The sequence below is a fragment of the Sus scrofa genome, chromosome 11 (genome assembly GCF_054392235.1).
Source record: "Sus scrofa isolate SSC_HxYL_T2T_F1_AM1 chromosome 11, Sscrofa_HxYL_maternal_Yorkshire_Landrace_v2.0, whole genome shotgun sequence".
Taxonomy (NCBI): Eukaryota; Metazoa; Chordata; class Mammalia; order Artiodactyla; family Suidae; genus Sus; species Sus scrofa.
Window position 1 is genome coordinate 72,427,299 of NC_139393.1, and position 27,706 is coordinate 72,455,004.

The 27,706-nt window shown below is 41.4% G+C and overlaps 1 protein-coding gene across 5 annotated transcripts in view; it reads left to right on the top strand.

The window, feature by feature from the left end:
- The first annotated feature begins 16,994 nt into the window (after positions 1-16,994).
- Positions 16,995-27,706, top strand: part of DNAJC3 (DnaJ heat shock protein family (Hsp40) member C3) — a 79,577-nt gene continuing 68,865 nt past the window's right edge. For 4 of the 5 annotated variants that reach the window (XR_014818789.1, XR_014818788.1, XR_014818790.1 and 1 more), the window contains exon 1: positions 16,995-17,219. Coding sequence is in view for 2 of the 5 variants with exons in the window: in XM_084981036.1 (XP_084837162.1) it covers positions 17,138-17,219 (82 nt within the window). In the remaining 3 variants the exon portion in view is untranslated. 5 annotated transcript variants of the gene reach the window in all.

A 27,706-nucleotide genomic window follows, 5' to 3' on the forward strand; every position in this document is an offset into this window, starting at 1 on the left:
TGTGGCTCAGGCTGCTGCTGTGGTGTGGGTTCAATCCCAGACCCAAAAAAAAGTTCTTTCTTTCTCAAGTCTTTATTCCAAATGGGCAAAATGGGTCTCAGGAACCAATATATAGTCTGATAATGCCAGAGTGGCTGTCATGCAGAAATTGTATCCATGGCTTTCACCAGATTATGCTGAAGTAAGCAACAATCCCAGAATATATTTATGATAGAAAGGTCTATTGTTTATGTTTTACATGAGCTGTATGCTTGCTTCCAGGGGGAAGGAAGGAAGGGAGGGAGGAAGGGAGCAAGGAAGGAAGGCAGAAAGGAAGAAAGAAAAGAAAGAAAGAAGGAAAGGAAAGGAAGGAAGGAAGAAAGAAAAAGAAAGAAAGAAAGAAAGAAAGGACAGAAAGAACGAAAGAAAGAAAGAAAGAGAGAAAGAGAGAAAGAGAGAAAGAAAGAAAGAAAGAAAGAAAGAAAGAAAGAAAGAAAGAAAGAAAGAAAGAAAGAAAGAAAAAGAAAGAAAAAGAAAGGAGAGAAAGGGACAAGGAAAGATGAAGTATTGTTCCAAGTTAAGGGAACTTAAGAGACATGACAACTGAACACAATTCATCATCTAGGATTCTCCTTTTCTATTAAGGACATGATTAGGTCAAATGGCAAGATTTTAATAAAATCTGATGCAAAAAATATTGAGTATTGCATCAATATTATTTTCCAAATTTTGATATCTGTATTATATAAAAGAATGCTTTTGTTTTTAGGAAATACACCCTGAAGTATTTAGGGATGCAGGGCCTCATGCCTGCAACTTCCAAATAGATTAGGAGAGACAGACGGAGAATGGGGAAATGAGAACACAAATAAATACAGCAAACTGGGGACTCTGGATGAAGCGTCTATGAGGAGATTTGGTACTAGCTTTGTAACTTAAAAAACAAAAAGGCTATAAATTCATTTGTCTCATGTAAAGGAAGTCCAGAGAGAGGCAGTGTGGGTCTGCATGGCAGCTTCACGTAGTTATCAGGCACCCAAGCGTCTTCCAGCTCAGTCCTGGATGTGTCCTACCTCCTTGTGGCGGAAGATGGATGCTGCAGTTCCCAGTCTCGTCTCATTAAATGAATTCAAAATAACTCTAGAAGCTAAGGAGGAAAGGGAGAACAGCCTTGTAACATTTGAATCTAAAATTATGTCAAAGGTTAGGAAAAACAAATCTGTGTAAAAACAATTCTTTTGAAATAGAATCTTTATTATTATATTAGCTAGCTATCAAAATAGGGACCATGACAGTGATGAATCCACTTAGATCTGTGGGAGGACCACAGATTCAGGATTGTGACAAAGCGGGGTGGGAAAAGTGCAGCCCCATGAGACTATTTTTCTTGGAAGCAAATATAATGATCTATGAGTCCAGAAAAAAACTTCTTCAAGAATGACTCATGGGGAGTTCCCATTGTGGCTCTGTGGTTAACAAACCTGACTAGTATCCATGAGAACGCAGGTTGGATCCCTGGCCTCGCTCAGTGGGTTAAGGATCTGGCATTGTGGTGAGCTGTGGTGTAGGTGCCAGGCATGGCACGGATTCTGTGTTGCTGTGGCAGTGGTGTAGGCCAGCAGCTGTAATCCTGATTCTACCCCTCGCCTGGGAACTTCCACGCGCCATGGGTGAAAAGACCTAAAAAGACCAAAAAAAAAAAAAAAAAAAAAGACTGACTCATGGAACAACATCTTAGTGTTTTGCCTATCCCAAACTTCTAGTGTTTTGCCTATCCCAAAGTGCTGCTCTGTGGCCTTTATTCTTAAATAAGTTTTGCTCAATTATCTTATGGCATTGAATGTTTAGAAATGACTGACCCTCATTCTAAAAGTTTATTAAAATAAAGATTGGCAGAAAAAGAATTGGTGTGAAAGACAGGCAAACAGTATGCAATTATATACACATTTCAGAGTTCCCAAAGGAGAAAATGGACACAAGGCAAAAGAACAAATAAATGTACCAAAAATATATAAGAAAATTTTTAAGAAGAAAGGAGGACTCAAATCTGTAGACTAAAAGAACACTCTTTGTATTAGGAAAAATTGCACGTGGTGTACAATGTGTTTGCATTTTAAAATTGAGAGTTCTGGAGTTCCTGTTGTGGCACAGCAGAAGCAAATCCAACTAGGAACCATGAGGTTGTGGGTTTGATCCCTGGCCTTGCTTAATGCGTTAAGGATCTGGCGCTGCCATGAGCTGTGATATTAGGTGGCAACATCAAATCTGATGTTGCTGTGGCTTGGGGTAGGCCAGTAGCTGTAGCTCTGATTAGACCCCTAGCCTGTGAACCTCCATATGCTGTGGGTGCAGGTCTAAACAGCAACAAAAATAAAGAAATAAAAAATACAATACAATAAAACTGGCAGTTCCTGCTTTGTGCAGTGGGCTCAGGATCTTGTGTTGCTGCAACAGTGGCATAGGTTGCAGCTGTGGCTCGGATTCGATCCCTGGCCTGGGAACTTCCATATGCTGTGGATGTGACCAAAAAAATAAAAAAGAATCATTGCATAAATGAATTTATCACAGTCTTTTTTTAAAAGACATTTTCCGTTGATGTCGTGGCTATTATAAATAAAGCTGCTATGAACATTATTGTACCAGGCTTTTTGTGAACATATGTTTTTATTTCTCTAGGATCAATACCTAGGAATAGAATTTCTAGGTCAAGGAGTAGATATAGGTTTAACTTTTTACCACGTTAACAGTTTTCCAAAGTGGTTGTACCATTTCATACACCCGCCACAATGTGTGAGCGTTTCAGTTGTGCCAAATGGTTGCAACACGGTATTAGCAATTGTTTTTCATTGTAAGTCCTTCTGGTGGGTGTGTAGAGGTATTTCATTGTGGCTTTAATTTGCATTTTCCTGATGACAAATCCTGTTGAGCACCTTTTCATGTCATTATTGACTATTCCATTCTGTCCTTTTTTTTTTTTTTTTTTTTTAATTGTCTTTTTAGGGCCGCACCCTCGGCATATGGAGGTTCCCAGGGCTAGGAGTCAAATTGGAGCTGTAGCCACTGGCCTACACCACAGCCACAGCAACTCGGAATCCAAGCCACATCTGTAACCTGCACCACAGCTCACGGCAATGCCGGATCCTTAACCCACTGAGCAAAGCCAGGGATCAAACCTGCGTCTTCATGGATACTAGTCAGATTCGTTTCTGCTGAGCCACAATGGGAACTCCTCCATTCTGTCCTTTTGGATTACAGTTGACTTTTGAACAATGCCAGGAGTTAATAATCCGAGTACAGTTTATAAATGTCCTTCCATATGCGTGGTTCGTCTGCTTCTGCAGATTCAACTGATGTTGGGTCAAGTAGTTCTGTAGCATTTAGTATTGAAAAATAGGAGTTCCCATTGTGGCTTAGCAGATTAAGGACCCCAGGTTGTCTCTGTGAGGACGTGGTTTCAATCCCTAGCCTGTGGGTGAAGGATCTGGCATTGCCAAAATCTGTGGCATAGGTCACACAGATGCAGCTTGAATCCAGTGTTGCCATGACTGTGGTACAGACTGTAGCTGCAGCTCCAATTCGACCCAGGACTGGGAACTTCCGTATGCCACAGGTGAAGCCATAAAAAGGAAAAAAGAAAAATATCCACGAATAAGAGGACCCAGGTACTTCAAACTCCCATTGCTCACAAGTCAACTCTACTTACTTTTTTTTTTTTTTTTTCGTCTTCTTAGGGCTGCCCCCGAGGCATATGGAAGTTCCCAGGTTAGGGGTTGAATCAGAGCTGTAGATGTCAGCCTACACCACAGCCTCGGGAATGCCAGATCTGAACTGCATCTGTGACCTATGCTGCAGCTTGCGGCAATGCCAGGTCCTGGACCCACTGAGCTATGTCAGGGATCGAACCTGTGTCCTCATGGTTACTAGTCAGATTTGTTTCTGCTGAGCCACACTGGGAACGCCCTACTTATTTGTGATTTTTGCCTAAAACTGTTTTTGTAGAAAGTTTGTACAGAGGAAGAGATTGGGCTATGTTCAACACTTGCCATATTTTCTATAATCCAAATTTTTGTATAAATTAATCTAGCTTTTATTTTTCCTTTGCAAAGGGAGACAGGTAGCCACAAGGCTGTTTATCATGTCAAGCTTCTCTTGGGGTAAATTGCTTCCTGGAGATAATAATAAATAAGCGAATCATCTTTCAGGCCTGTATGGTTTGCTCTTGGAACCTACATAGATTCTGTCCCCAACCAGTGCATCTCATTCTTCTTGTTCCAAACAAGATATGTGGGTTTTTTGGAGCTCCTCCTGTGGCTCAGGTTAAGGTTCTGGTGTTGCTGTAGTTGTGGCGTAGGTCGCAGCGTTGGCTCAGATGCGATCTCTGGCCAGGGGACTTGCATATGCTGTGGGTGTGGCAAAACACAAAAGAAAGATATTTGGGGAGTTCCTGTTGTGGCGCAGTGGTTAAGGAATCCAACTAGGAACCATGAGGTTGCGGGTTCGGTCCCCGGCCTTGATCAGTGGATTAAAGGATCTGGCGTTGCCATGAGCTACAGTGTAGGTTGTAGAGGCGGCTCAGATCCCACGTTGCTATGGCTCTGGCGTAGGCTGGCAGCTACAGCTCCGATTAGACCCCTAGCCTGGGAAACTCCATATGCCGCAGGAGCGGCCCTAGGAATGGCAAAAAGACAAAAAGACAAAAAAAAAAAAAAAAAAAAAAAGAAAGATATTTGGGTTTTTCCCTGCAGGGTAGGCCTTTAACCTTTGAGGCAGGCTGGGACCTGGCACCCTTTACTAGAATGTTTGCACCTGGACAAGTGCCTCCTCCAGCAACAGAGTACAGAGATTATGTGCGACTGAAAATAACTGTATGCAGGCAGAGTGTGGGTGAAATAGGGGCAGTAAGATACAAAAAGGCCAGAACCCAACTGCTGATTCTGAGGTGCCATCTCTGCACACAGCGCCACCAAGGATGTGGGCAGACCACCCCCTGGACCCAACCCACCCATCCACCTTCTCCCTTGCCCTATTTAAGAAAGGAGCTCACCTCGCCACCCCACATCAGGGGGCAAGCAAGGGCACTTGTTTCTTGTTTTCACAGCCTTGTACTATATAGCAGGAGTCCCAATAAAGCTTTACCTGAATTCCTAGTCTGGGGTCTTATCTAATGTCTATTGATTAAAGGGTCCAAGAACCCAGGTCCACAACACTTGGAGGAGTAGCTCACTGCCTTTTTCTGAGCTGAGCGTGAGCAGGCACCTCTCTCCGATTCCTCTCCTGTTTGACATCCCTCCCACTTACTTTGGGAACTGGAGTTTCCAGTCTCCTCCACTTGGTTGAAGTTGTCACCTGCTATTCTGCTTCTTATTGGTTGTGGTGGCTTTGGGTGATTTCGAAGAGGAAATGACATGATTTGACACCATTATCCTGAAAATAGGAATTTTGATAAATCCCAGGTACCAAGTTAAAGCAGTTTGCTCCCCGTTTTTGCTGAGATTTTTTTTCCTTTTAAACATGGACGAATGCTGTATTTTCTCTAAGGATTGAATCTTTTAAAATAATTTTTCATCTACCTGTTAATTTGATGTATTTCATTAAAAGATGTTTCAATCTTGGTCTGTCTTTGTATCCTTGGATAAGTTCTTCTTGGTTATCTTTCTAAACTGTTGAATTGCATTTAGAAATATCCCATCTAAGACTGCTTTATTTATCCTCATAATTCACTTCATGGTTTTCTTTTCTTTCCAGTTCTAGCATCAAATCTTTTAAATTGAGTTGGAGAAATTTTCACTAGAAAAAAAATACTTGGGGGCGTTCCTCTTGTGGCTCAGCAGGTTACAAACCCAACTAATATTAATGAGGATGCGGGTTCAATCCCTGGCGTTGCTCAGTAGGTTAAGGAACCCGAGTTGCTATGAGCTGTGGTGTAGCTTGCAGATGAGGCTCGGATATGGCATGGCTGTGGCTGTGGCATAAGCTGGCAGCTGCAGCTCAGATTTGACCCCTAGCCTGGGAGGTGTGGCCCTAAAAAAGCAAACAAAACAAAGATACTCTGAAATACTTTGTATAAAATAGGGACTACAAATCTGTGAGAGGCAGGTGGTTTTTGGAGCAGGATGCACAATGACTCATTTATTTTCTTTAATAGCTCTTGGCTTATTCAAACATCCTATTTTTCTTTTCATCTCTATTTTCTTTCTTTCTTTCTTTTTTTTTTTTTTCCTGTCTTTTCTAGGGCTGCACCTGGGGCATATGGAGGTTCCCAGGCTAGGGCCTAATTGAGCTGTAGCCACTGGCCTATGCCAGAGCTATAGCAACTCTGGATCCAAGCTGTGCCTGTGACCCACACCACAGCTCACGGCAATGCTGGACCTCAACCCACGGGGCGAGGCCAGGGTTCGAACCGGAAACCTCGTGGTCCCTGAGCCACGACAGGAACTCCTTCATCTGTTTTCAAACTTATTGGTATAAAGACCTTCAATGTTTTGTTTTACACATTAAAACATCTCTACCATATTTGTAAGTTGTATGTCACCCTTTAAATGCTAATGTACATCTTTTATCTTTTTTTTTTTTTAGCTTGCTCTGTTTTTGTCTATTTTATAACATCTATCAGTACCTAGCTTTTGGGTTTGGATGCTTCATACATCTTTGCCACTCCCTCACAGTGTTGCTGCAGCTGTGGCTTAGATTGGATCCCTGGCCTGGGAATGTCCATGGGCCTTGGGTGCAGCCAAAACAAACAAACTCACAACCTGAAATCATGGGTTAAATGCATTACACCTGTAACCTGCCTTAGTCGGTCAGGGTCCTTTTAATTGTTGCTACACAATCTTTGCATGTTCTCCAAGCAGCACTTAACCTAAACCAGATGTTTGCCCCAGCTGTTTTTCAAGAACTTAGAATCAGCTGTGTCTAGTTGGCTTGTGAGCTGGTTAGGACAGGTTAGGACCAGCTATCTTTCAACTGGGCATGCACCCGCCTGTGTCTGCTTCATGACTTTTGAGGTCAGAGGGCCCCAAACTTCCCCCTCAGAACAAGCATTCGCTGCCATTTCTGAGCATACATCCTATGAAGGAGCCTGTAGTTTAGTTACACCTGGACAGAAAGACATTAATCTCGCCTTTTTCTTATTTCCAATCACCTTTCCCCACACTCTCCATGCATCAGAACACGCTGCTTCTTTATCCCTTAAATATCCCAGCCCCTCGACCTTGGGAGACAGGTCTGAAAGTTGTTCGTGCTTTACTTGGCTGTCCAGCAAATAAGCGGATTATTTGTTGCAAACCTCAGTGTCTCAGCATTTCAGTTTGCTGCAAGTGGGCAAACCAACCTGTCTAACGAAACCGCCCAGGTTATGGTAATTTTTTATGGCAGCCCTAGGCAAGTAATACAATTATTTTTTTAACATCCATTCTTGTTTCCTTATGTCAATTTTATTTCATTCTTTCTTGTAATTGTGGATGTGATTTCCACATTTCTGTCTGTAAGCATTGTTAGTTTAGACAATGAATTTCCTCTTAAGTGAGTTCAAGTTTAGTTGTTGATTTGGTTGTCGGTCTTTCTTAGCTTTAGATTTCTTGACACGTTTTGATGTTTCATTTTGCAGTTCCATTTGGAGTAGAAAGGTCAATTTTTGTTTACTTGCTTGCATGTCCACTTCTTTTTTCTTTTTGCTTCCTCCCTTTTGTTCTATATTGCTAGTTCCAGGCTGAAACTGCAGAGCCAGCCAGGAGCAGCTTGCTTCCCTATTCCCAGGTTTCTACCATTCCATGTAAACAAGCAGCCGCATGTACGCAGAGCTGCTGCTGGTGTGGTCAGGCACCCAGGAGAATAAGGAAACTGTCTCTGGATTACTTTTGGTCCCTTCCTAGATCTAAAAGAGAGGCTGGCCTTCCCCTGGCTTCTGCTTACACATGATTTTGTGGTGTCTTTCAAGAGAGGCAGCAGTGAGTGATAGCTTGAAGCGAGATCTTAATTTTCTGCTCAGGAATTGATCCTGGGCAGTCAGGTTGAAAACCAGGAGTCCTAGCCACTAGACTAACTGAGGCTGGAAGCAGAATTGCCCTGATTCTTGCCCCCTGTTGAAAGCAAGAATGTTTCAAGGAGGCAAAGGCTGTAAAAACAGGTATAAAGTTTATTGTTGGAGTCACAGTACAGCATGTGGGAGAGCACACAGAGGAGTAGTTTATTTAAGTCAGAAGCAAAGTAATATACCCCCTAAAGAGGCATGTAGGTGCAGCTGTCCCCTGAGTAAGAGCGTGCCAAAGAGGTGATTTAAATCACTTGTATAGCATCGTTCTTCCAAGTCTTTGTTTTCCTTTGGCCAATTATCTTGTATTTCTCACACCTGACTGGATGCAGGACACTCCCTGACATGCATGTGTATTTTTTGGCAAAGATGGATTCCAGAGCAAAGGGTGCCAGGACGGTGTCAGGACTTATTATGGCCTGGTGCTCCCTCCCTTTCTGACCCCTCGGTTTTCAGTTTTATGTGAAGATGTGTGTAACCATCATGTCTACCTAATTTTAGAACATTTCATCATCCCATCAACCCTATGCTCACTAGCAGTCATCCCTACTCCGAGCCCCAGGTTACCACTAATCTTTCTGCCTGCATGGAATTACCGACTCTGCACATTTCACACAAACGGAAGCATACAATTTGTGGACTTTTCTGACCATCTTCTTTCACTTAGCATAGTATTTGTCGGGGTTCATCCATGTTGCAGCATGCATCGGTACTCCACTCCTTTTTATAGTCAAATACTATTGTATGATTTTAGCACAGTTCACCCATTTTCTTGTTGATGGATACCTGGATTCTTTCCACTTTTTTACTCTTATAAACATGTAATAGCTAGGAATGTTTGTGTAACATGTTTTATGTGAACATGTTTTCAGTTTTTTTAACTGGGTACCTAAGAGTGGAATTGCTGGATCACATGGTAACTCTATGTTTAACAGTTGGATGTTTAACTATTTTCTAAAGTGACTGTACTGGAGTTCCCGTCGTGGCTCAGCGGTTAACAAATCTGACTAGGAACCATGAGGTTGTGGGTTCGATTCCTGGCCTTGCTTAGTGGGTTAAGGATCTGGCCTTGCCATGAGCTGTGGTGTGGGTTGCAGACTCAGCTCGGATCCCAGGTTGCTGTGGCTGTGGCATAGGCTGGCGGCTACAGCTCCAATTAGACCTCTAGCCTGGGAACCTTCATATGCCGAGGGAGCGGCCCAAGAAATGGCAAAAAGACAAAAAAATGAAAAAGTGGCTGTACCATTTTACATCCCAAGAGCAGTACAAGTGTTTCCATGTCTCCATGCCCTGACGAACTCTTGCTAATGCTCATCTTGATTACAGCTGTCCCAGTGGGTATGAACTGGTACTTCATTGTCATTTTGATTTATACTTTCCTAAAGGCTAGCAATGTGGAGCATCTTTTCTTGTAATTATTGGTCACTTGTATATCTTCTTTGGAAAAAAAATCTATTCAGTTCCTTTGCTCACTTTATTAGGTTGTCTTTTTATTTTTGAGTTCTAAGAGGTTTTTTTGTTTTGTTTTTGTTTTTGTTTTTTTTTTTTGTCTTTGTTTTTTAGAGCCACACCTGTGGCATTTGGAAATTCCCTGGCTAGGTGTCGAATCTGAGATGCAGCCCCTGGCTTACGCCACAGCCACAGCAACACAGGATCCAAGCTACATCTGCACCCTACACCACAGCTCACTGCAGTGCTGGAACTTTTAACTCACTGAGTGGGACCAGGGTTGAACCGGTGTTCTCCTGGATACTAGTCAGGTTTGTTACCACTGAGCCACAGCAGGATTTTCTTTTTTTTTTTTTGTCTTTTTGTCTTTTGTTGTTGTTGTTGTTGTTGTTGTTGCTATTTCTTGGGCCGCTCCCGCGGCATATGGAGGTTCCCAGGCTAGGGGTCGAATCAGAGCTGTAGCCACCGGCCTACGCCAGAGCCACAGCAACTCGGGATCCGAGCCGCGTCTGCAACCTACACCACAGCTCACGGCAACGCCGGATCGTTAACCCACTGAGCAAGGGCAGGGACCGAACCCACAACCTCATGGTTCCTAGTCGGATTCGTTAACTACTGCGCCACGACGGGAACTCCAGGATTTTCTTAAGAGTTCTTTATGTATTCTGGATACAAGTCTCTTATCAAATATGATTTGCAGTTTTCCAGTTCTGTGCACTGTTTTCATTTTCTTGATGGTGTCCTTTGAAGCACAAATTCTAAATTTTGGAGTTCCCCTGCTGGTGCAGGGGGTTAAGGATCTGACATTGTCACTGCTGTGGCTTGGGGTTCAATTGCTGGCCCAGTAACTTACACATGCCATGGGCACGGCCAAAAAGAAAAATAAATTCTAAACTTTCATGACATTCTCTTTTTTGGCTGCCCTCAGCATATGTAGTTCCTGGGCCAGTGATCAGATCTGAGCCACAGTTGTGACCTCAGCTGCAGCAATGCAGGATCCTTAACCCACTGTGCAAGGCCAGGGATTGAACCTGTGTCCCAGCGCTTCCAAGACACTGCCAATCAATCCTGTTGCACCACAGCGGGAACTCCACGACATTCACCCTATCCAATTTTTCCTCTGTGCTTGTGTTTCTGGTGCTGTGTCTAAGCAAGTTTTATTCAACCCAAGATTATGAAGATTACTCCTGTTTTCTTCTAAGAGTTTTGTAGTTTTAGATTTTACATTCAGGACTATCATCCAATTTGCGTTATCTTTGTATGTGGTCTAAGGAAACGGTCCATTTTCACTCTCTTGCATTTAGACATCCAGTTGTCCCAGCACTATTTGGTGAAGTGACTACATTTTCTCCATTGAACTGTCTTGGCATCTTTGCTGAAATGACTTGACCACAGTGTGAAGTTTTATCTTCCTTGCAGACAATTTATAGCTGATTCAAGTTATTTTTTTCACTATCTGTTTTGACAATCTATTTAAATATTGTGTTTAGCATTTACATTTAATGCAAGGATCTGGAAAATAAGTATCTGGAAAAATAATAATTAAGCCCTTACAACTTATGTTATAGAAATTTCATAAGAATTTTTCAAGCCATTGGTTATAATTTTATTTAGTTAACTTAGACATTTCAAAGGTTTAAGTTTTGAAGCATATACCCATTGTATATAAAATATAAAAAAATATATAATAAAATCTGGAGAAGACATAGAGCTATCTCTAATTTTTTGAGATATGACATATAGCATTGCATTAGTTTTAGGTGTTCAATATGATAGTTTGATATATATATATGTTGCAAAATGATTATCACAATAAGTTAACATTCATCACTACACATTTACAATTTTTTTTCTTATGATGAGAACTTTGAGATCTACTTTCCTTCTTTTTTTGCTTTTTTAGGGCCGCACCCACGGCATATGGGTTTGACCCCAGGCTAGGGGTCAAACTGGAACTGTAGCTGCCAGCCTAACCACAGCCACAGCAACTCGAGATCTGAGCCACGCCTGCGACCTACATACACCACAGCTCATGGCAACTCCAGATCCTTCACCCACTGAGCGAGGCCAGGGATCAAACCTGCATCCTCTCGAATACTAGTCAGATTTGTTTCCACTGAGCCACGACAGGAACTCATTTTTTTGAAGATCTACTTTCTTAACAACTTTCAAACATACAGTACAGTACATACGGTATTGTTACCTACAGTCACCATGCCGTACCTTATATTACCAGGACCTATTTACCTTGTAGTTGGAAGTTTGGACCTTTTGACCACCCTTACCCGTTTCCCAATCCTCTCCCACCCACACCTCTGGCAACTAGCAGTCTGTTGTTTGCATCTGTTAAGTTCACTTTTTTAGATTCCACATATGAGATAATATATTGTCTTTTTCTGTCTGGCTAATTTCACTTGGCATGATGCTCTCAAGGTCCATTCAATTTGCCTCAAAAGGCAGGATTTCCTTCTTTTCAAATGAATACTAATATATATCTCATTTTCTTTATCCATTCACCTGTTGATAGACACTTAGGTTGTTTCCACGTCTCGGCTCTTGTAAATAATGCTGCAGTGAACATGAAGGTGGACAAGAGAGCTGTCTTTAAATCAATATTAACTCATTCCAATTATCCAAAGTTTCACCTGTTCATCAGAGATCGTATATGAGCCTTTAAACATACAAATTTAAACCCTGCATTCCGGAACCAAATCTCAAAGAATCTTTAAGTCATGCTTCGAAATTTTTATCTCAAAATTATTGTAACAGGCTATTATTTACATGCGCTTGTTAATATTTTTTGAATAAGTACAGTTTGGGAGTTCTCTTCATGGCGCAGTGGTTAATGAATCCGGACTAGGAACCATGAGGTTGTGGGTTCCTTCTCTGGCCTTGCTCAGTGGGCTAAGGATCCGGTGTTGCCGTGAGCTGTGGTGTAGGTAGCAGATTCGGCTCAGATCTTGCGTTGCTGTGGCTGTGGTGTAGGCCGGTGGCTACAGCTCTGATTCGACCCCTAGCCTGGCAACCTCCATATGCCGAGGGAGCAGCTCAAGAAAAGGCAAAAAGACAAAAAAAAAAAAAAAAAGTACTGTTTATGAACTTCCTCTTGTGGACATTTTGATAGAATATTTTAATATTCCTAGAGTGTGTACCTAACAACAGATTATTTTTTTAAATCAAGTAATTTCTCAAGAGAAGGGAAAAGAGAGGAAAAATGGAAAAAAAAAAGCAGCTGGTTTTAGACAACTAAAGAAACATCTCTGTAAACTGCTAATTCTACTCTTCTGCAAGTAAAAGAGGCAGTTTCGATGCAGAAAAACTCATTTGAGACAAACACTCGTTACAGTGGATTTAAAATTATTTAGGCCCTTCATAATAAAGTAAACTTTATTTTGGAAATAATTTTAGAGGAAAGCTGCAAGAATACTACAGAGAGGTCCTAAACATTTATTTTACCCTATTGCTAACATCTTACATAATCATAGTACATTAGTCAAAATTAACGTTAATGGTCCATTACTATGAACAAAACTCGAGTCTTCATTTGGATTTCAGTAGTTTTCCCAGTAACATCTGTTATCTATTTATGGAGCTTGTTCAACCACACATTTCACTGTCATCTTGTCTCCTTAAGTTTCCTCTGATCTGTTGTACCTTCTTCGTCTTGTTTTTCATAATCTTGACAGTTTCAAGGAGTACTGATCAAATATTTAATAGACAGTCCCTCAATTTTGGTTTACATGAAATGTTCTTCATGTTTAGACTATTGGAAAGAATGCCATAGAGGTGACGTGACCTTCTCATGACATCGTATCAGGCGGGACATGGGATCAATACAACTTAACTTTGTAACGTTAACCTTGACCCCCTGGCCAAGGTAGTGTTTGCCAATTTCTCCACTGTGAAGTTATTCCACTCCACCCTTTCCACACTTTAGTCTTTTAAGTTAGTCATTAAGTCCATCTTTAAGGGAGAGGGAATTAAGGTCTATCTCCTAAAGTGGGGGGAGTATCATGTTAAGATGAATAGTGTTCTCTGCCCCCCCACCCCAATATCTACGTTCTGTTCCCCTGACAACGTTATCTTATGTGGCAAAAGAGATTCAGCAGATGTGAGTAAATGGGGGATCCTGCAGCTAAAGAACAGCCTGGGTTATCCAGGTGGGCCCTAAATAATTAATTACAAAGACCCTGAGATGAAGGAAGCAAGAAAGTCAAAAGGGAGAGAAAATGATGCAATGAAGGATGCAGATTAATGTGGTCTGAAGCCTAACACAGAAGAAGGTGGATGAGCAGACAGATGACAGGACATGGTTTTAAAGCCAAATTTTTAAAAGAGAACAAAGTTTGATTAGAATCCCCAGATTGGAGTGCCTGTCATGGCGCAGTGGAAATGAATCAGACTAGGAAGGGTGAGGTTGCGGGTTTGATCCCTGGCCTTGCTCAGTGGGTTAAGGATCTGGTGTTGCCTTGCCGTGAGCTGCTTGTGTTGCTGTGGCTGTGGTGTAGGATGGCAGCTGTAGTTCTGATTCGACCTCTAGCCTGGGAACTTCCATATGCCATGGGTGCGGCCCTAAAAGACAAAAAGATAAAAAGCCAAAAAAAAAAAAAAAAAAAGAATCCCCAGATCCCTGCAAACAAGTAGTAAACTTGACTTACAAAGGTAATTTTTTTTTTTTTACCATCAGATTGGCAAAAATTATGAAAATCAATTCTATCTAGTGATGGTGAGTATGTAGGTCCATAAATAATTGTTAGACATACATATCACCCTGACTTTTAGGGAAAATAATGACAATACATCTTAAAATTTTAAATGTGTACATTCTCTGACAAAGCAATCCCACTTTGAGAAATCTCTCAAAGAAACAAAAGCACAAGTTTATAAAGTGCAGAAGGATGTATAGTGAAGTATTCATTTCGTTAATTATAATACTACCTATTTTTTTTTAATTGAGTGCAAAAAATAAGTATCACACTTGCTTTTGAATATTTATCTCTCCTCATAGCTAATATATCAGCAACTCTTATCTCCTTTACCTCCCCCAAAAGTGTGTTCTAGGTCTGTCCAGCACTCTATAAACATTATTTTTCTGGTTGACAAACATAGCTCAGTATATTTTTATATATTAGAAATCAAATAATATTGCTAGTTCTGCATATACCACAATTTAAACATTTTATCATTATTTTAAGCCTTTTACTATCATGATGAATAGGTACTATTCACTGGAGTGTCTATGCTTAATTTTAAGAGTTGCATAAATGTTGATAAATGCAAACAATATTTATAATTTTTCCTACACTCACTGGTTTACTTTGGTTTTATTGGCAGGAGTGATCAGGTGAAAACCATGCTCAGATGACCACTAGAGAAAAGATTCCTAGGCATTTTATACATAAAAAGATAATTTTTAGCACTGTTTAAAAATGTTTCCTTCTTTGTAGTAAGATTCTGTCTTTCAAGGGATACTTTGTCAATCTCAGTTTTAAGACTTCAGGATTCATGGCTATGCACTTTGATGAATGATTTTTTTTTTCCCCCACAGTGAAAGCACACTTATTTGGGGAGATACACACCCCTTAGAAAGAAGGTGGGCAGTCTAAGGTGAGAGAAGCCTGATTGATGAATTTTTTTTTTTTATATTTGTATATACATACATAGAGACTTTATTTTTCTTTTTTTTTTTTTATTTTCCCACTGTACAGCAAGGGGGTCAGGTTATCCTTAGATGTATACATTGCAGTTAAGATTGATGAATTTTTAAAATCACTTAACAATGAAGACTCTTGTTATTTTTATTATTATCTATGGCACACGGTCTATCATCTCATTACTCATTTTTAATATCCATCCTTAGAACTTCTTTAGTACTGCTTTTTCCTTAAGATGAGACTTACAGGCAGCATTCTGGTGATAATTCATGGTGTAGTATTAGTTATTTACAAAAATCTTTTGCCATTATGTTCAGCATTTTGGTGGCTGCTTTGGTCATAGTACCTCATTTGTATGATATCTTCACTAACTACTTGTGGACACGGAAATCATCTGCTTTTTTTTTTTTTTTTTTTCTCACCAACACCTCCTTCTTTTTCCAAAGAGGAGTCTCATGATCCTGTTCTTGTTAGAAGGATGATTAACATTTGTATAATACTTCATAATTTACAATTTTTACCCACTTCATGAAACCTCAAAACAAACCTTTGAGGCCATCAGTATTATACCCACTTTACAGATGAAGATAACTTAGATAATAACTGCGGTGTGGAATTACATTTGTTGCATCTGAGTCCTCCACTCTCCCATTATATTATATTGCTTTCCACCACAATTACAAGTGGATTCAGTTGTTTGTTTTTCCTCTCTCCACACCATCTCTTTTGCATTAGTTCCCCGTGGAATAAAAGCTTAGAAAGTTTTTACCCTCTTTAGTGTATTTCTAGGAAATCACGAATTCACAATGCTATTTATCATTCATGAATTCTAAAGCGTGCATTAGCACCAAGGTAGCAAATGCATACTCACTGGCAAAGTAGTAAGTTTGCACTTGACAATGCTTGACATAAAGGTATTACTGTTTCACCCCACGTGCGTTGTGTTGGGGAAGCCAGAGGAAGTGGCTGTGAACAAATTTAATGCCAAACTGAGTAACTTGAACTTTATCTTGTTCAAGTTCATGTCTGTCTTGCTGAGTTTTGTCCGATGAGCACAAGATACAAGATCCGTCCTAACAGGTCTTTTTTCCCTTATAGGTGGCGATGGCTGCACTCTCAAGAGCCCTTTGCTCTCTTGGCCGCTGTGTCTCCCTGGTTTCTTCTGCAGAGAATTTTCCAGAATTGCTCTCTTTTCTGGATATGCTGGTTCATTGGACAATCGGAGCATGGTCCCCAGCTTCCATGCCATTCCCACTTACCTGCCTTAGGTCCCTAATGTACCTGGTGGTCCCCCAAATGCTCCTGGCTACATCAGCTCACCCTAACTGTGCTGAGCCCCAGCTTCTGACCGTTTCTCGAGCACTCTTCAGTGAGGTCTGTATTTGTTCCGAGACGCTCAGCTGGAGGAAGCACGTTCTGACTCTTCGTGTTCCTCGGTCGATCGACTTAAGACTTCCTGGGACCAGTTTTGGCTCCTCATTCCGGACGCAGCGGCTTCACCTTCCTGTCCAAACCGCACGCCAGAAAACTTCGGATTGCTGACATCCTCCTTCTCGCTAACCTAGCGCGCGGGGACCGACCCAAAAAGGTTTTCGCGGCCTGCGCATGCGGACTGGCGGGGCCACACAGCACCCCCGTGGCCGCCTCCCTCTGGCCGGCCTCGGCGGTTTGGGGCTCCTGACAGCTCCACACAGCTCCGCCACCGGCGGACGCAGCCTCGTCTCGTGCTTCCACGTTATCCTATCAGAGACGGGGCGGGGCGGCGACCTCCCCAGCCTATCAGCGCGAACCACGACCCAGTCGAGCCCAGTAGGAGAGCGGCCGGGAAGAAGGCGATTGGGCGGCGGCGGTGCTCGGGGCGTAGCGCCGCCCGGGCCCCGCCCACCGCTGCCTTCCTCCACTGGGCGCCAGCCGCCTTAGGCCCGAGCGAGAGCCGACGGCGGGCGGGTGCAGCTACAGCCGGAGTGCCGGCGGGGGCTCGTGGGCCCCGCACCTTTACACTTCCTCACCGCCCGCGTCCTCGGACATGGTGGCCCCCGGCTCTGTGACCAGCCGGCTGGGCTCGGTATTCCCCTTCTTGTTGGTCCTGGTGGACCTGCAGTACGAAGGTGAGTCGTGTCCTGCCCCGGCCGGAGGAGCGCACTCCCGGGCCAGGCCTCCCGGCGCTTCTCCGCCTGCGTCCGGGCGCGAGTCTCAGGGCGGCCCGGGACGTGGAGCGGGAGCCGGGCACTCCGCGGCCCGACCTGGGCCTGAGCCCGCCCCTGGGCCGGGGCCGGCGCCCGGTTCCGGGTTTGTCTGGGGAAGAGGTGCGGGCACCAGCGGGCCTCGGGGCTGGGACAGCGGGTTTGGAGCGAGGACCGGGGGCCGAAGGGGTCGGGAAGCGGGGTACCGGGCAGTCACTTCTGGAGCGTCCTGGGACGCGGAGACCTGAGCAGCCATCGGGTCCCGGTCTCGCTGGGCGCCTGGGGACTCTTGGTCAGTGGTGCTGGGAGGAGGCGGTAAAGGTGGCCGAAAGGGAGGCTTCTTTCACTTTGGAGTTCCGGGCGGGGTGGGGTGGGGAGAGTGTCCGGCCGAGCAAAGTGAGGAGGACAGTGTTAACTTGTAAAAAGTGAGTAACCATCACACCACTCTGCTCTGTGTTGTGTATAGAAGTTGTTAGTTGGGTGCGTTAAGGAGCCGGTGCTGGAATTCAGGCTCCCGGCGGGCAAGGCACTAAGTTTGTAGTTTTCAGTTCCCAGCCTGCTGTCATTCAACTTCCCTTTAACGAGTTGTCTGGAAAAACGTCCTCTTAAAAAGATGCCAACGCTTACGTTTCACTTCAGTCCTACAGTTTGGAATGTTGGCTGCTCTAACAGAATAGCAAAAATAAGAGAGCTGCCCCGTCTTGGTTGTCATTGGCAGGAGTAAGAATTAAAGCTCCAAGAGCCTATTGAACTGATGCTTGTGGCTTGGTTACTCTGCGAAATATTTGAGTATAATGACATATCATGTGCGCTGATCTATTTTCATCCCCATGTATAGGCTAGTAGTCAAGGGGGTCGGGTTCAACCTTTTACTATTGGGCTTAATATTAGAGGGAGTGAAGAGCTGAAGTTGGGCATTGTTCCTGGTAAAACCCCACAGTTATCAACTTAAAAAAATAACCCTCTCCAATTTTTAGGTTTCATTCATGGCAGTGTTGGGGTTTTTTGTTTTTGTTTTTTTTGGTGAGGGGGCTTCCCCTGGGGACCCCAAATCGGAATATGTAGCCTGACAACCCTGAGAGAAAGAATTTGACAGACTGCCCCAGGAAATCTGTGGAATTGGAATTTTAATGCCTGAACCACTTTAATATAGGTCACATATTCCAGTTCTCTTGAGTTTTCCAAAGTTCACACCTCCCACCTGGTCAAGTGTAGCTTAATGTTCAGTTACCATTAATTAATTTTGGTCATTTAAGAGAAAGTTGCTCTGAGTTCTAGTTAGCGTCAATTACTTTTTAAGTTACCAAGGTGCACACTTTTGTATGATCTGCTTTTTCCACAAGCTTGTGGGCCACCTTTTTAGAATTTCTGTTCTGTGTGATTCTGTAGGTCATTTCTTCCCCATGGTATTTTTCAGAAGAAAAACTTCAGCAGAGAGCTTTTCTCTACAGGAAGCATTGGTTACATTTCTTAGGGGGCCAGAGTGCTGTCTTCTTTAGGGTGTTGTCTATGTGAAGTAGCAGGGGGTTGGGACAGGTAGTAGGGAAGAAAGGAGAAAGATCTTAAATTTGTCGAAGGGCTGCTGTGTACCAGGTGCTCTGCTAGGCTCTTTGCTCTAAGCTGTCTCTTATACATGGAGGAATGTGATGCTATTTCTGTTTTACAAAGAAAGAATGGAGGCTCCAGGAGTTTAATTAAATTGGATAAGTTCACAAAGCTGTTAATTCTAAGAGCTGCAAGTTGAACTCAGGTTATTTGACTCTGAAGTTCATCTTGTGTGTGAGCTGGAGACAGAAGTGCTTTGCGGCATCCTGTGGGCGCAGTCATTTGTAAGTGGTGGCAGCTGAGAAAAATCAGCATTTTTTCGTTGGTTTGCCACCAGCAGTAAAGAACAGGAAGGTGATTTCCTGACATGTTTAACACAGTGGTTCTCAGGCTTGAGTGTGCATCAGAATCTCACCTGGAGGGCTGGCTTATTTATTTATTTATTTATTGAGGCTATGCCCCTTTGGAAGTTCCTGAGCCTGGGATTGAACCTGAGCCACAGCAGTGATAGTGCCGAACCCTTAACTGCCAGGCCACCAGGGAACTCCTGGAGAGCTTTTTAAAAAGCAGTGCAGGGCCTCACACCCCCAATTTTTGATTCAGTATGCCTAGGTGGCACCTGAAATTTTGCATTTCTAAAAAGAAAGCACTAGTGAGAATGACTGTTAGATTACATAGAGGAGTTAAATTAGGTATCTGTTGTATTTGTTGATGGGGATATAAAGATAAGAAAGAACCTCTGACTTTCCTTAGCAAAGTGTTGGTAGCTCCAGTTTTACCAAAGAAGTTCTGTGTCTAGGTTCTCTACCCTCAAAATCCTTTTGGAGGCATTCTGAACTGCATGATTCCACTGTTAGGTCCAAGGCTTGGAGAGAGAAAGAGTGGTTGTGAGAAGAGTGAATGTGAAACAGAGTTGTGTGCGGTAGATAGAGCCAGTCACTAGTAATTGGCTTAGTAATTAGCCTAGTTTTTTTCTGATTTGAAAATACTTTTTTTTTTTTTTTTTCTGGGCTTTTCTGTTAATTTTAAGTCAGAGAAAGAAGCTATGTAATAGGCTCATGAATTCAAAGGTTCGATCTTTTAGCACCCCTTTTCAAAAAGGCCTTTGAATAGAGGGAAATCTAAAGTACAAGTTTAGGAATAGAATTTTTGGAGCAGAAAGAAAACTTTAGTAGTATCTACTTTAGTATTCTCATGTTACAGATAAGGAAGCAATTTTAATTCTCTGCTAATGGTTTGTTCTGTTTGGTGACTTAAGTAGGAACACAACCTGGGAACCAAACCTCCTTTTATCTCTTTTTCTTCCTTAACATTCTTTTTGGACTCAGTTTGTATTTATTTCACTGAACTGAAAAAGAAACGTTGAGGAGTTCCTGTCGTGGCTCAGTGGTAACGAACCCTACTAGTGTCCATGAGGACTTGGGTTCAATCCCTGGCCTCGCCCAGTGGATCGTTGCCATGAACTGTGGTATAGGTAGCAGACTCAGCTTGGATCTGGCGTTGCTGTGGCTGGGGTGTAGTCCGGCAGCTGCAGCTCCAAATTTGACCCCTAGCCTTGGGAACATCTATATGCCGCACATGTGGCCCTACAAAGACAAAAAATAAATAAAGAAGAAGAGTTGAAAAATCTTATGAGTAGCAAAGATGGCGATACTTTTTATATGAACCTAATTTACTGAAAGTATGTTTTGTGTTCTCTAGGATAATCTTGACCTTATTTAAATGTGGGAAGAATAAAGTAGCAAAAATGAATGACTTTAGTAATTTGTATACTGTAGTCCCCCCCTCACCTGCGGTTTCACTTTTTTTTCAGTTTCAGTTACTTGTGGTCAACCATGGTCGAAAAATATTAAGTGGGAAATTCCAGAAATGAACAACTCATGGGTGTTAGATTGATTGCGAAGCTTTCTGAGTAGCGTGATGCAATCTCGGCACTGTTTTGCTCAGTCATGAACCATCCTTTTGTCCCGTGTATCCCATCTGCTAGTCACCTAGTAGTCATCTAGATTATTAGTGGTATCGCAGGCCTTGTGTTCAGGTAACCCTTATTTTACTTAATAATGGTCCTGAAGTGCAAGCCTTGTGATGCTGACAATTGGAAAGTCGGGATATGCCAGAGAGAAGCGTTAAAGTGCTTCCTTAAAGTGAAAAAGTGAAAGTTTTTGATTTAGTAAGGAAAAAACCATTGTATGCTGGGGTTTCTAAGATCTGCGGTAAGAGTGATCTTCTATCTGCGCAATTGTAAAAAAAGGAAAAAGAAATTTGTGTTAGTTTGGCTGTTGCGCCTGAGACTGCAAAGGTTGTGACCACAGTGTGTGATAAAGTGCTAGTTAAGATGGAAAAGGCATTGTATTTGTACAATAAGACATTTTGAGAAGAGAGTGACCATATTCACATCTTTTATTACAGTATATTGTTATAATTGTTTCATTTTATTAGTATTGTTGTAGATCTCTTACTGTGCCTAATTTATAAATCAAACTTTATCATAGGTGTGTATGTATAGGAAAAGCATAGTGTATAGATAGGGTTCAGTACTATCAGTGGTATCCACCGGGGTCTTGAAATGTATTCGCTGGGGATAAGCTGGGGACTCTTGTAGACTAAGTATTCTAATGGATGGACAGACAGCTTCTAGAATTATATGAAATTGACTTAATGATATAGGTTATGGTTAGCAGCAGTGCCCACGTCCCAAGTTCACTTGACTAGTTGGCATTTGCTGCGTGAGTGCCCAGAAATGCAGTAGTTTAGATGCTGTGGGACAGGGATAGTTGTTCAGAAAAGGAAATGCCCTGTAGTTATTAGGCTTTACCCTCCCATGTGAAGTTAATTAATTGCAGGTAAGTTTAATTTCTATAGCCATAGTGTTCCTTTGATTATTGTCCACCGTTTGTTAATCTTTGATTATGTGGAAATATTGTGTGAACCTGGTCACCTGCTCTTAATGAAAACATCACTTCAACCATAAGTTGATTTTTCTTCTACGATCTTTGGAATGCTGCTTTTCTTTAAAAGTAAAACTTAAAAATTTGGAGTTCCGGTTGTGGAGCAGTGGTTAACGAATCCGACTAGGAACCATGAGGTTGCAGGTTTGATCCCTGGCCTCGATCAGTGGGTTAAGGATCCGGCATTGCCGTGAGCTGTGGTGTAGGTCGCAGACGTGGCTCGGATCCCGAGTTGCTGTGGCTTTGACGTAGGCCAGTGGCTACAGCTCCGATTAGACCCCTAGCCTGGGAACCTCCATGTGCCGCCAGAGCAGCCCTAGAAAAGGCAAAAAGACAAAAATAAATAAATAAAATAAAGGTAAAACTTAAAGATCTTTTGGGTTTGTATTATGGAGTTCTGGAACATGGGAAGACTCAGCAGAGGCGTCACTGTAGTGCTCTTTGGTGAGGTAGTGTAGTATAGAGATCTTGGGTTTTGTTCATGCTTTGAGTTTACAAACCACTTGGGGATATAAAACATGCTTTGTGACACATCTGTGTCCCCTTCCCTCCTTTCTCAGTTTAGATTTAGTGGTCCATCTGGTAGTCCCGCCATTGCAGACACCGTTTGGTTTTCTCGCCCCTGTGCTCTTTTGTTTCACTCATTTGGCAAAACTTGAACTAATCAAATCCAGCTTGGGCAGCTTGTTTGTCGATCTCAGAGCTGAATGTGGATGGAAAAAAAATGAAGATAATCTTGGTGACTAGTCTCCTTTTAAGCAGATGATCTCTGTTTCAAATGCACACACAATACTGCTAACATTCCTACAATTCCCTAGTATGTCTGTTCTTGAAAAGCAGTGTCTCACACCTTTTCCTCTTTCCTTGAATCTCCCATTTCATCCCTCCTTTCCTTTCGTCCATTGCCTCATTATTTTAGATCTTGTCTGTTGAGAAAAGGAAAGCCGTCACAGGTCAGTTTTCTCTTCTTTCTAGCACTAAATTTGCTAGCCTACCCGCTTATACTCACTCTGCTACTTTTCTTATACTGGTGAATAAAGCACCTCTATTCCTGGCAGATCCAGTTCCTGTACTTATGCCCTGAATTCCATTTCTCGCCATCTGAAAATATTGGGTCTACAGTTACCGTGTTTCTCCTGTATCATCACTTTGTTCCTCTGCTGGTTGTTGACATCAGTACCCAACATGCTGTAGAGTTTCCATCTTATTCTCTTCTTTGATGTAATGTGTTGCTTCAGCTACTGAACAGTATCATTGTTTCTCTTGACAGCAGAACTTGGAGTTGTTGGTAGTCTCTCTCTGTCCTCTTGCTCTGTTCTCGTCTCAACACAGTACCCCACCAATATTGCAAAGCCTTCTTTATCTGACTCCTGCTTACCTGTCTCTTTTTATCTTAATCTTCTCCATCACTAGGTTCCCACCACATCAACTTTATTTCCAAAGGCCAAGCTCATTTTCTGAGTGCCTTTACTCTTGCTGTTCCTACCTTCTGGAAAGCTGTTCTCTGATAACTTCAAATGAGCATTCATATTGCAGCCCTAAAATACTATGTAAAAAGAAACACTCTCTAGGTGAGTTAATACTCTCCTTTTACCTTTTTTGTATTTTCTTCATGAAACTTAACATTGTCTTGAATTTCCTCATTTGTATTTCTGGTCAGTCTGTTCCTCTAGCATATAAGCTTTATGGAAAGCATCCTTGTCTGCACCTAAAACACGTTGACCTAAAGTACATGTGCAATAAATGTTTTCAGAATGGATAAGTAAGGTTGACTGTTTGAACTTTTTTTTTTGTATGGACTGTTTTATTTATTTATTTATCTATTTATTTATATTTTCGACCTTAAGTTATGCTCTAATTATTTTTTAAAAAAATTTACTGGAATATAGTTGATTTACAAAGTTGTCTTAATTTTAGACATTCGGAAAAGTAAATCATATAGATATATATGTAAAATCTCCTTTTCAGATTGTTTTCCACGTAGAGTATTACACAGTACTGAGTGAATTTCCCTGTGCTATACAGTAGGTCCTTGTTTGCCATCCATTTTATACATACTAGAGTATATATCAATCCCAGCCCTCTAATTTATCCCCCTCCCACCCCACATTTCCCCTTTGGTTAACTTAGGCTTGGTTTTGGAATTTTTGAGTCTGTTTCTATTTTGTAAGTTCTGTTGTATCATTTTTATTAGAGTCCACGTATTAGTGGTCTCATATAATAATTTGTTTTTGTCTGACTTCACTTAGTATGATAATTTCTAGATCCAACCATGTTATTGCAAATGGCATTATTTTGTGCTTTTTTATTTTTTAATTTTTAAATTTTATTTATTTATTTGCTTTTTAGGGCCACAACTGCAGCACATGGGAGTTCCCAGGCTAGGGGTCAAATTGGAACTGCAGCTTCCAGCCTTCACCACAGCCACAGCAATGGAGGATCCAAGCTGCATCTGTGACCTGTACCACAGCTCAGGGCAACACCAGATCCTTAACCCATTGAGCAAGGCCAGAGATTGAACCTGCCACCTCATGGATACTAGTCTGGTTCATTGTCACTGCACCACCATGGGAATCCCTATTTCATGCTTTTTTATGGCTGGGTAACATTCCATTGTATATATGTACCACATCTTCTTTATCCAGTCCTCTGTTGATGGACATTTAGGCTGCTTCCTTGTCCTGGCTATTGTAAATAGTGCTTCACTAAACATTGGGGTGCATGTATCATTTCCAATTATGGTTTTCTCTGGATATATGTCCAGGAGTGGGATTGCTAGATCATATGGTAGTTCTATATTTAGTTTTTTAAAGAACCTCCATACTGTTTTTCTACAGTGGTTGTACCAGCAGTGTAGGAGGCTTCCCTTTTCCTCACACCCCCTCCGGCACTTATTGTTTGTAGACTTTTTGATGATGGCCATTCTGATTGGTGTGAGGTGATGCCTCGTAGTTTTGATTTACATTTCTCTAATAGTTAGTAATGTTATGTGTCTTTTCATGTGCTTTTTGTCAGTCTGTTTTCTTTTGAGAAATGTCTGTTTAGGTCTTCTGCCTGTTTTTCTATTGGGTTGTTTGTTTTTCTGGTATAAAGCTGTATGAGATGTTTGTATATTTTAGAGATTAATCCCTTGTCAGTCACTTTGTTTGCAAAGATTATTTTCCCATTTTGTAGGTTGTCTTTTTGTCTCATTAATGGTTTCCTTTGCTGTGCAAAAACTTTTAAGCTTAATGGGGCCCCATTTGTTTATTTTTGTTTTTATTCTAGGAGGTGGATCAGAAAAGATATTGCTGCAGTCTATGTCAGAGTGTTCTGCCTATATTTTTCTCTAAGAATTTTATAATGTCTGGCCTTATATTTAGGTCTTTAATCCATTTTGATTTTATTTTTGCGTAAGGGGTTGGAAAGTGTTCTAATATTTCATTCTTTTACATGTAGCTGTCCAGTTTTCCCAGTACCACTTATTGAAGAGACTGTCTTCTCTCCTTTATCTTAGATTAATTGACCATATGTGTGTGGGTTTATTTCTGGGCTTCTGTACTTTTCTGCTGATCTATATGTCTGTTTTTTATACCAGTACCATACTGTTTTGATGACTGGAACTTTGTACTGTAGTCTGAAGCCAACAAGCCAGATTCCTCCAGTTCCATTTTTCTTTCTCTAGATTGCTTTGGCTGTTTGGGGTCTTTTGTGTTACCATAAAATGTGAATTTTTTTGGTCTAGTTCTGTGAAAAATGCTATTGGTAATATAACAGGGATTGCACTGAATCTGTCAATTGCCTGGGGTATGATAGTCATTTTGATATTGATTCTTCCAGTCCAAGAACATGGTATATCATCCCACCTGTTTGTGTCGTCTTTGATATCTCTCAATAGTGTCCTATAGTTCTCAAGAGTGAAGAGTGCTGGTCTTGTGCCTCCTTAGGTAGGTTTATTCCTAGGTATTTTATTCTTTTTGATGCCATGGTAAATGTTTCCTTAATTTCTTTTTCTGATCTTTCATTTTTAGTGTATAGGAATGCAAGAGATTTCTGTATATTAATTTTATATCCTGTGACTTTACCAAATTCATTGATGAGCTCTAGTAGTTTTCTGGTAGCTTCTTTATTAGGGTTTTGTATGTATAGTCTCATGTCATCTGCAAACAGTGACAATTTTACTTCTTCTTTTCCAATTTGGATTCCTCCTATTTCTTTTTCTTCTCTGATTGCCGTTGTTAGCTCCTCCAAAACTATGTTGAACAAAAGTGGTGAGAGTGGACATTCTTGTCTTGTTCCCTATCTCAGTGGAATTGCTTTCACCTTTTCACCATTGAGAGTAATGTTAGCTTGTGGGTTTGTCATATATGGCCTTTATTAGGTTGAGGTAGGTTCCCTCTTTGCCCACTTTCTGTAGAGTTCTTATCAGAAATGGGTGTTGGATTTTGTCAAAAGCTTTTTCAGCATCTATTTAGATGACCATGTGGTTTTTATTCTTTAATTTGTTGATGTGGTTTATAACACTGATTGATTTGCATAATTTGAAAAATCCTTGCATCCCTTAGACAAATCCCCCTTGATCATGGTGTATAATCCTTTTAATGTATTGTTGAATTCAGTTTGCTAATATTTTGTTGAGGATTTTTGCATCTGTGTTCATCAATGATGATGATCTGTAGTATTCATTTTTTTTGTGGTGTCTTTGTCTGGTTTTGGTATCAGGGTGATGGTAGCCTCATAGAATGTGCTTGAGAGTGTACGGACCATTTTAAACTTAGTTCCAAGTTGAAATTCCTTGAGCAGGGAATCCCATCACACCATTGATGTCTTCACAGTTAATTGAAATAGAGACTAATGTCCACTGAAATTGAGCACATCTGTTAACATTTTATTTTCCTGGTTTACCCAGGAAGATTTTGGTGCAGACATTGTCCAGATGTACCTGCTACATGACTACTCAGCCTTTTCTTTCAGTTTGACTGTGTATACTTTTTTAGGTTAGAGTGATTGGAGAGAGATTCTTATGAGGTCTACGGTTTCCAGCTCAGTATATTTTTATTGAAACTCTTTTGTCATTGGTCCTCACTTGACTGTAGAATTGCTAAGATAATGAACTTCCTCTGTCTTGCTGTGGCCAGATTCCACTGTTTTCTGTGTTTTTGCATGCAACTTTTTCCAGACTCTGCCCCATCTGGCTTTGATCTTGGATTTAGATAGGACTTTTTATAGATAGTACTTTTTTTTCCCCCTTTTCTTTTTTAGAATAATCTCCTTTCCTCCTCTCTGGCATTCTAGGTGTTGCAGTCTCAACAACCACTTCCAGGCTTACTTCCATTCTGCCACCTGGCCTTAGTTTGAGCCTTAGCATCTCTGACCTTTAGTTCTTGCCTTTTTTCAGTCTGGTTGGTTTTTCCAGTCTTGTTTGTGATTCTCAGCACATCATACTTTTAACCGTTCAACTTTATATTTATTAAAATTCTTTTTTTTCCCTCTAAAATGTGACAGATTCTAATACTAACTTCAGTGAAAGACCTTGCTACTCCATTTTTTTTCTGCCCTTCCTGTGTATTTTGCTAACCTTTGATTAATGCTTGTTTATGGAGAAACCTATTTTCTAATGCTGCTCAGGAGATGGCATGATGTTTGGTTGCCTGATCTCTTAGAAAATAGGAGATGATTCTCCTTGTCACTATCTCCCAGGATGTAGTAAAGGAATAAAAATTATATGGTTCAAAATACACAGTTGAGATTGCAAAAACAGCCGTATTTACAGTTTTTAAAAACATTAATATCTTTGAGTCTTTGGTAATATCAGTTTGATTTTATTTATAAGTGTAATTACGTCTCTTAGATTCTGTTAGTCTGATGAATTATTATACATTTAAGTAAGAAGGTATCTAGTTATATTCATGCAGTAAATATTGAGTACCTACTTTGTGC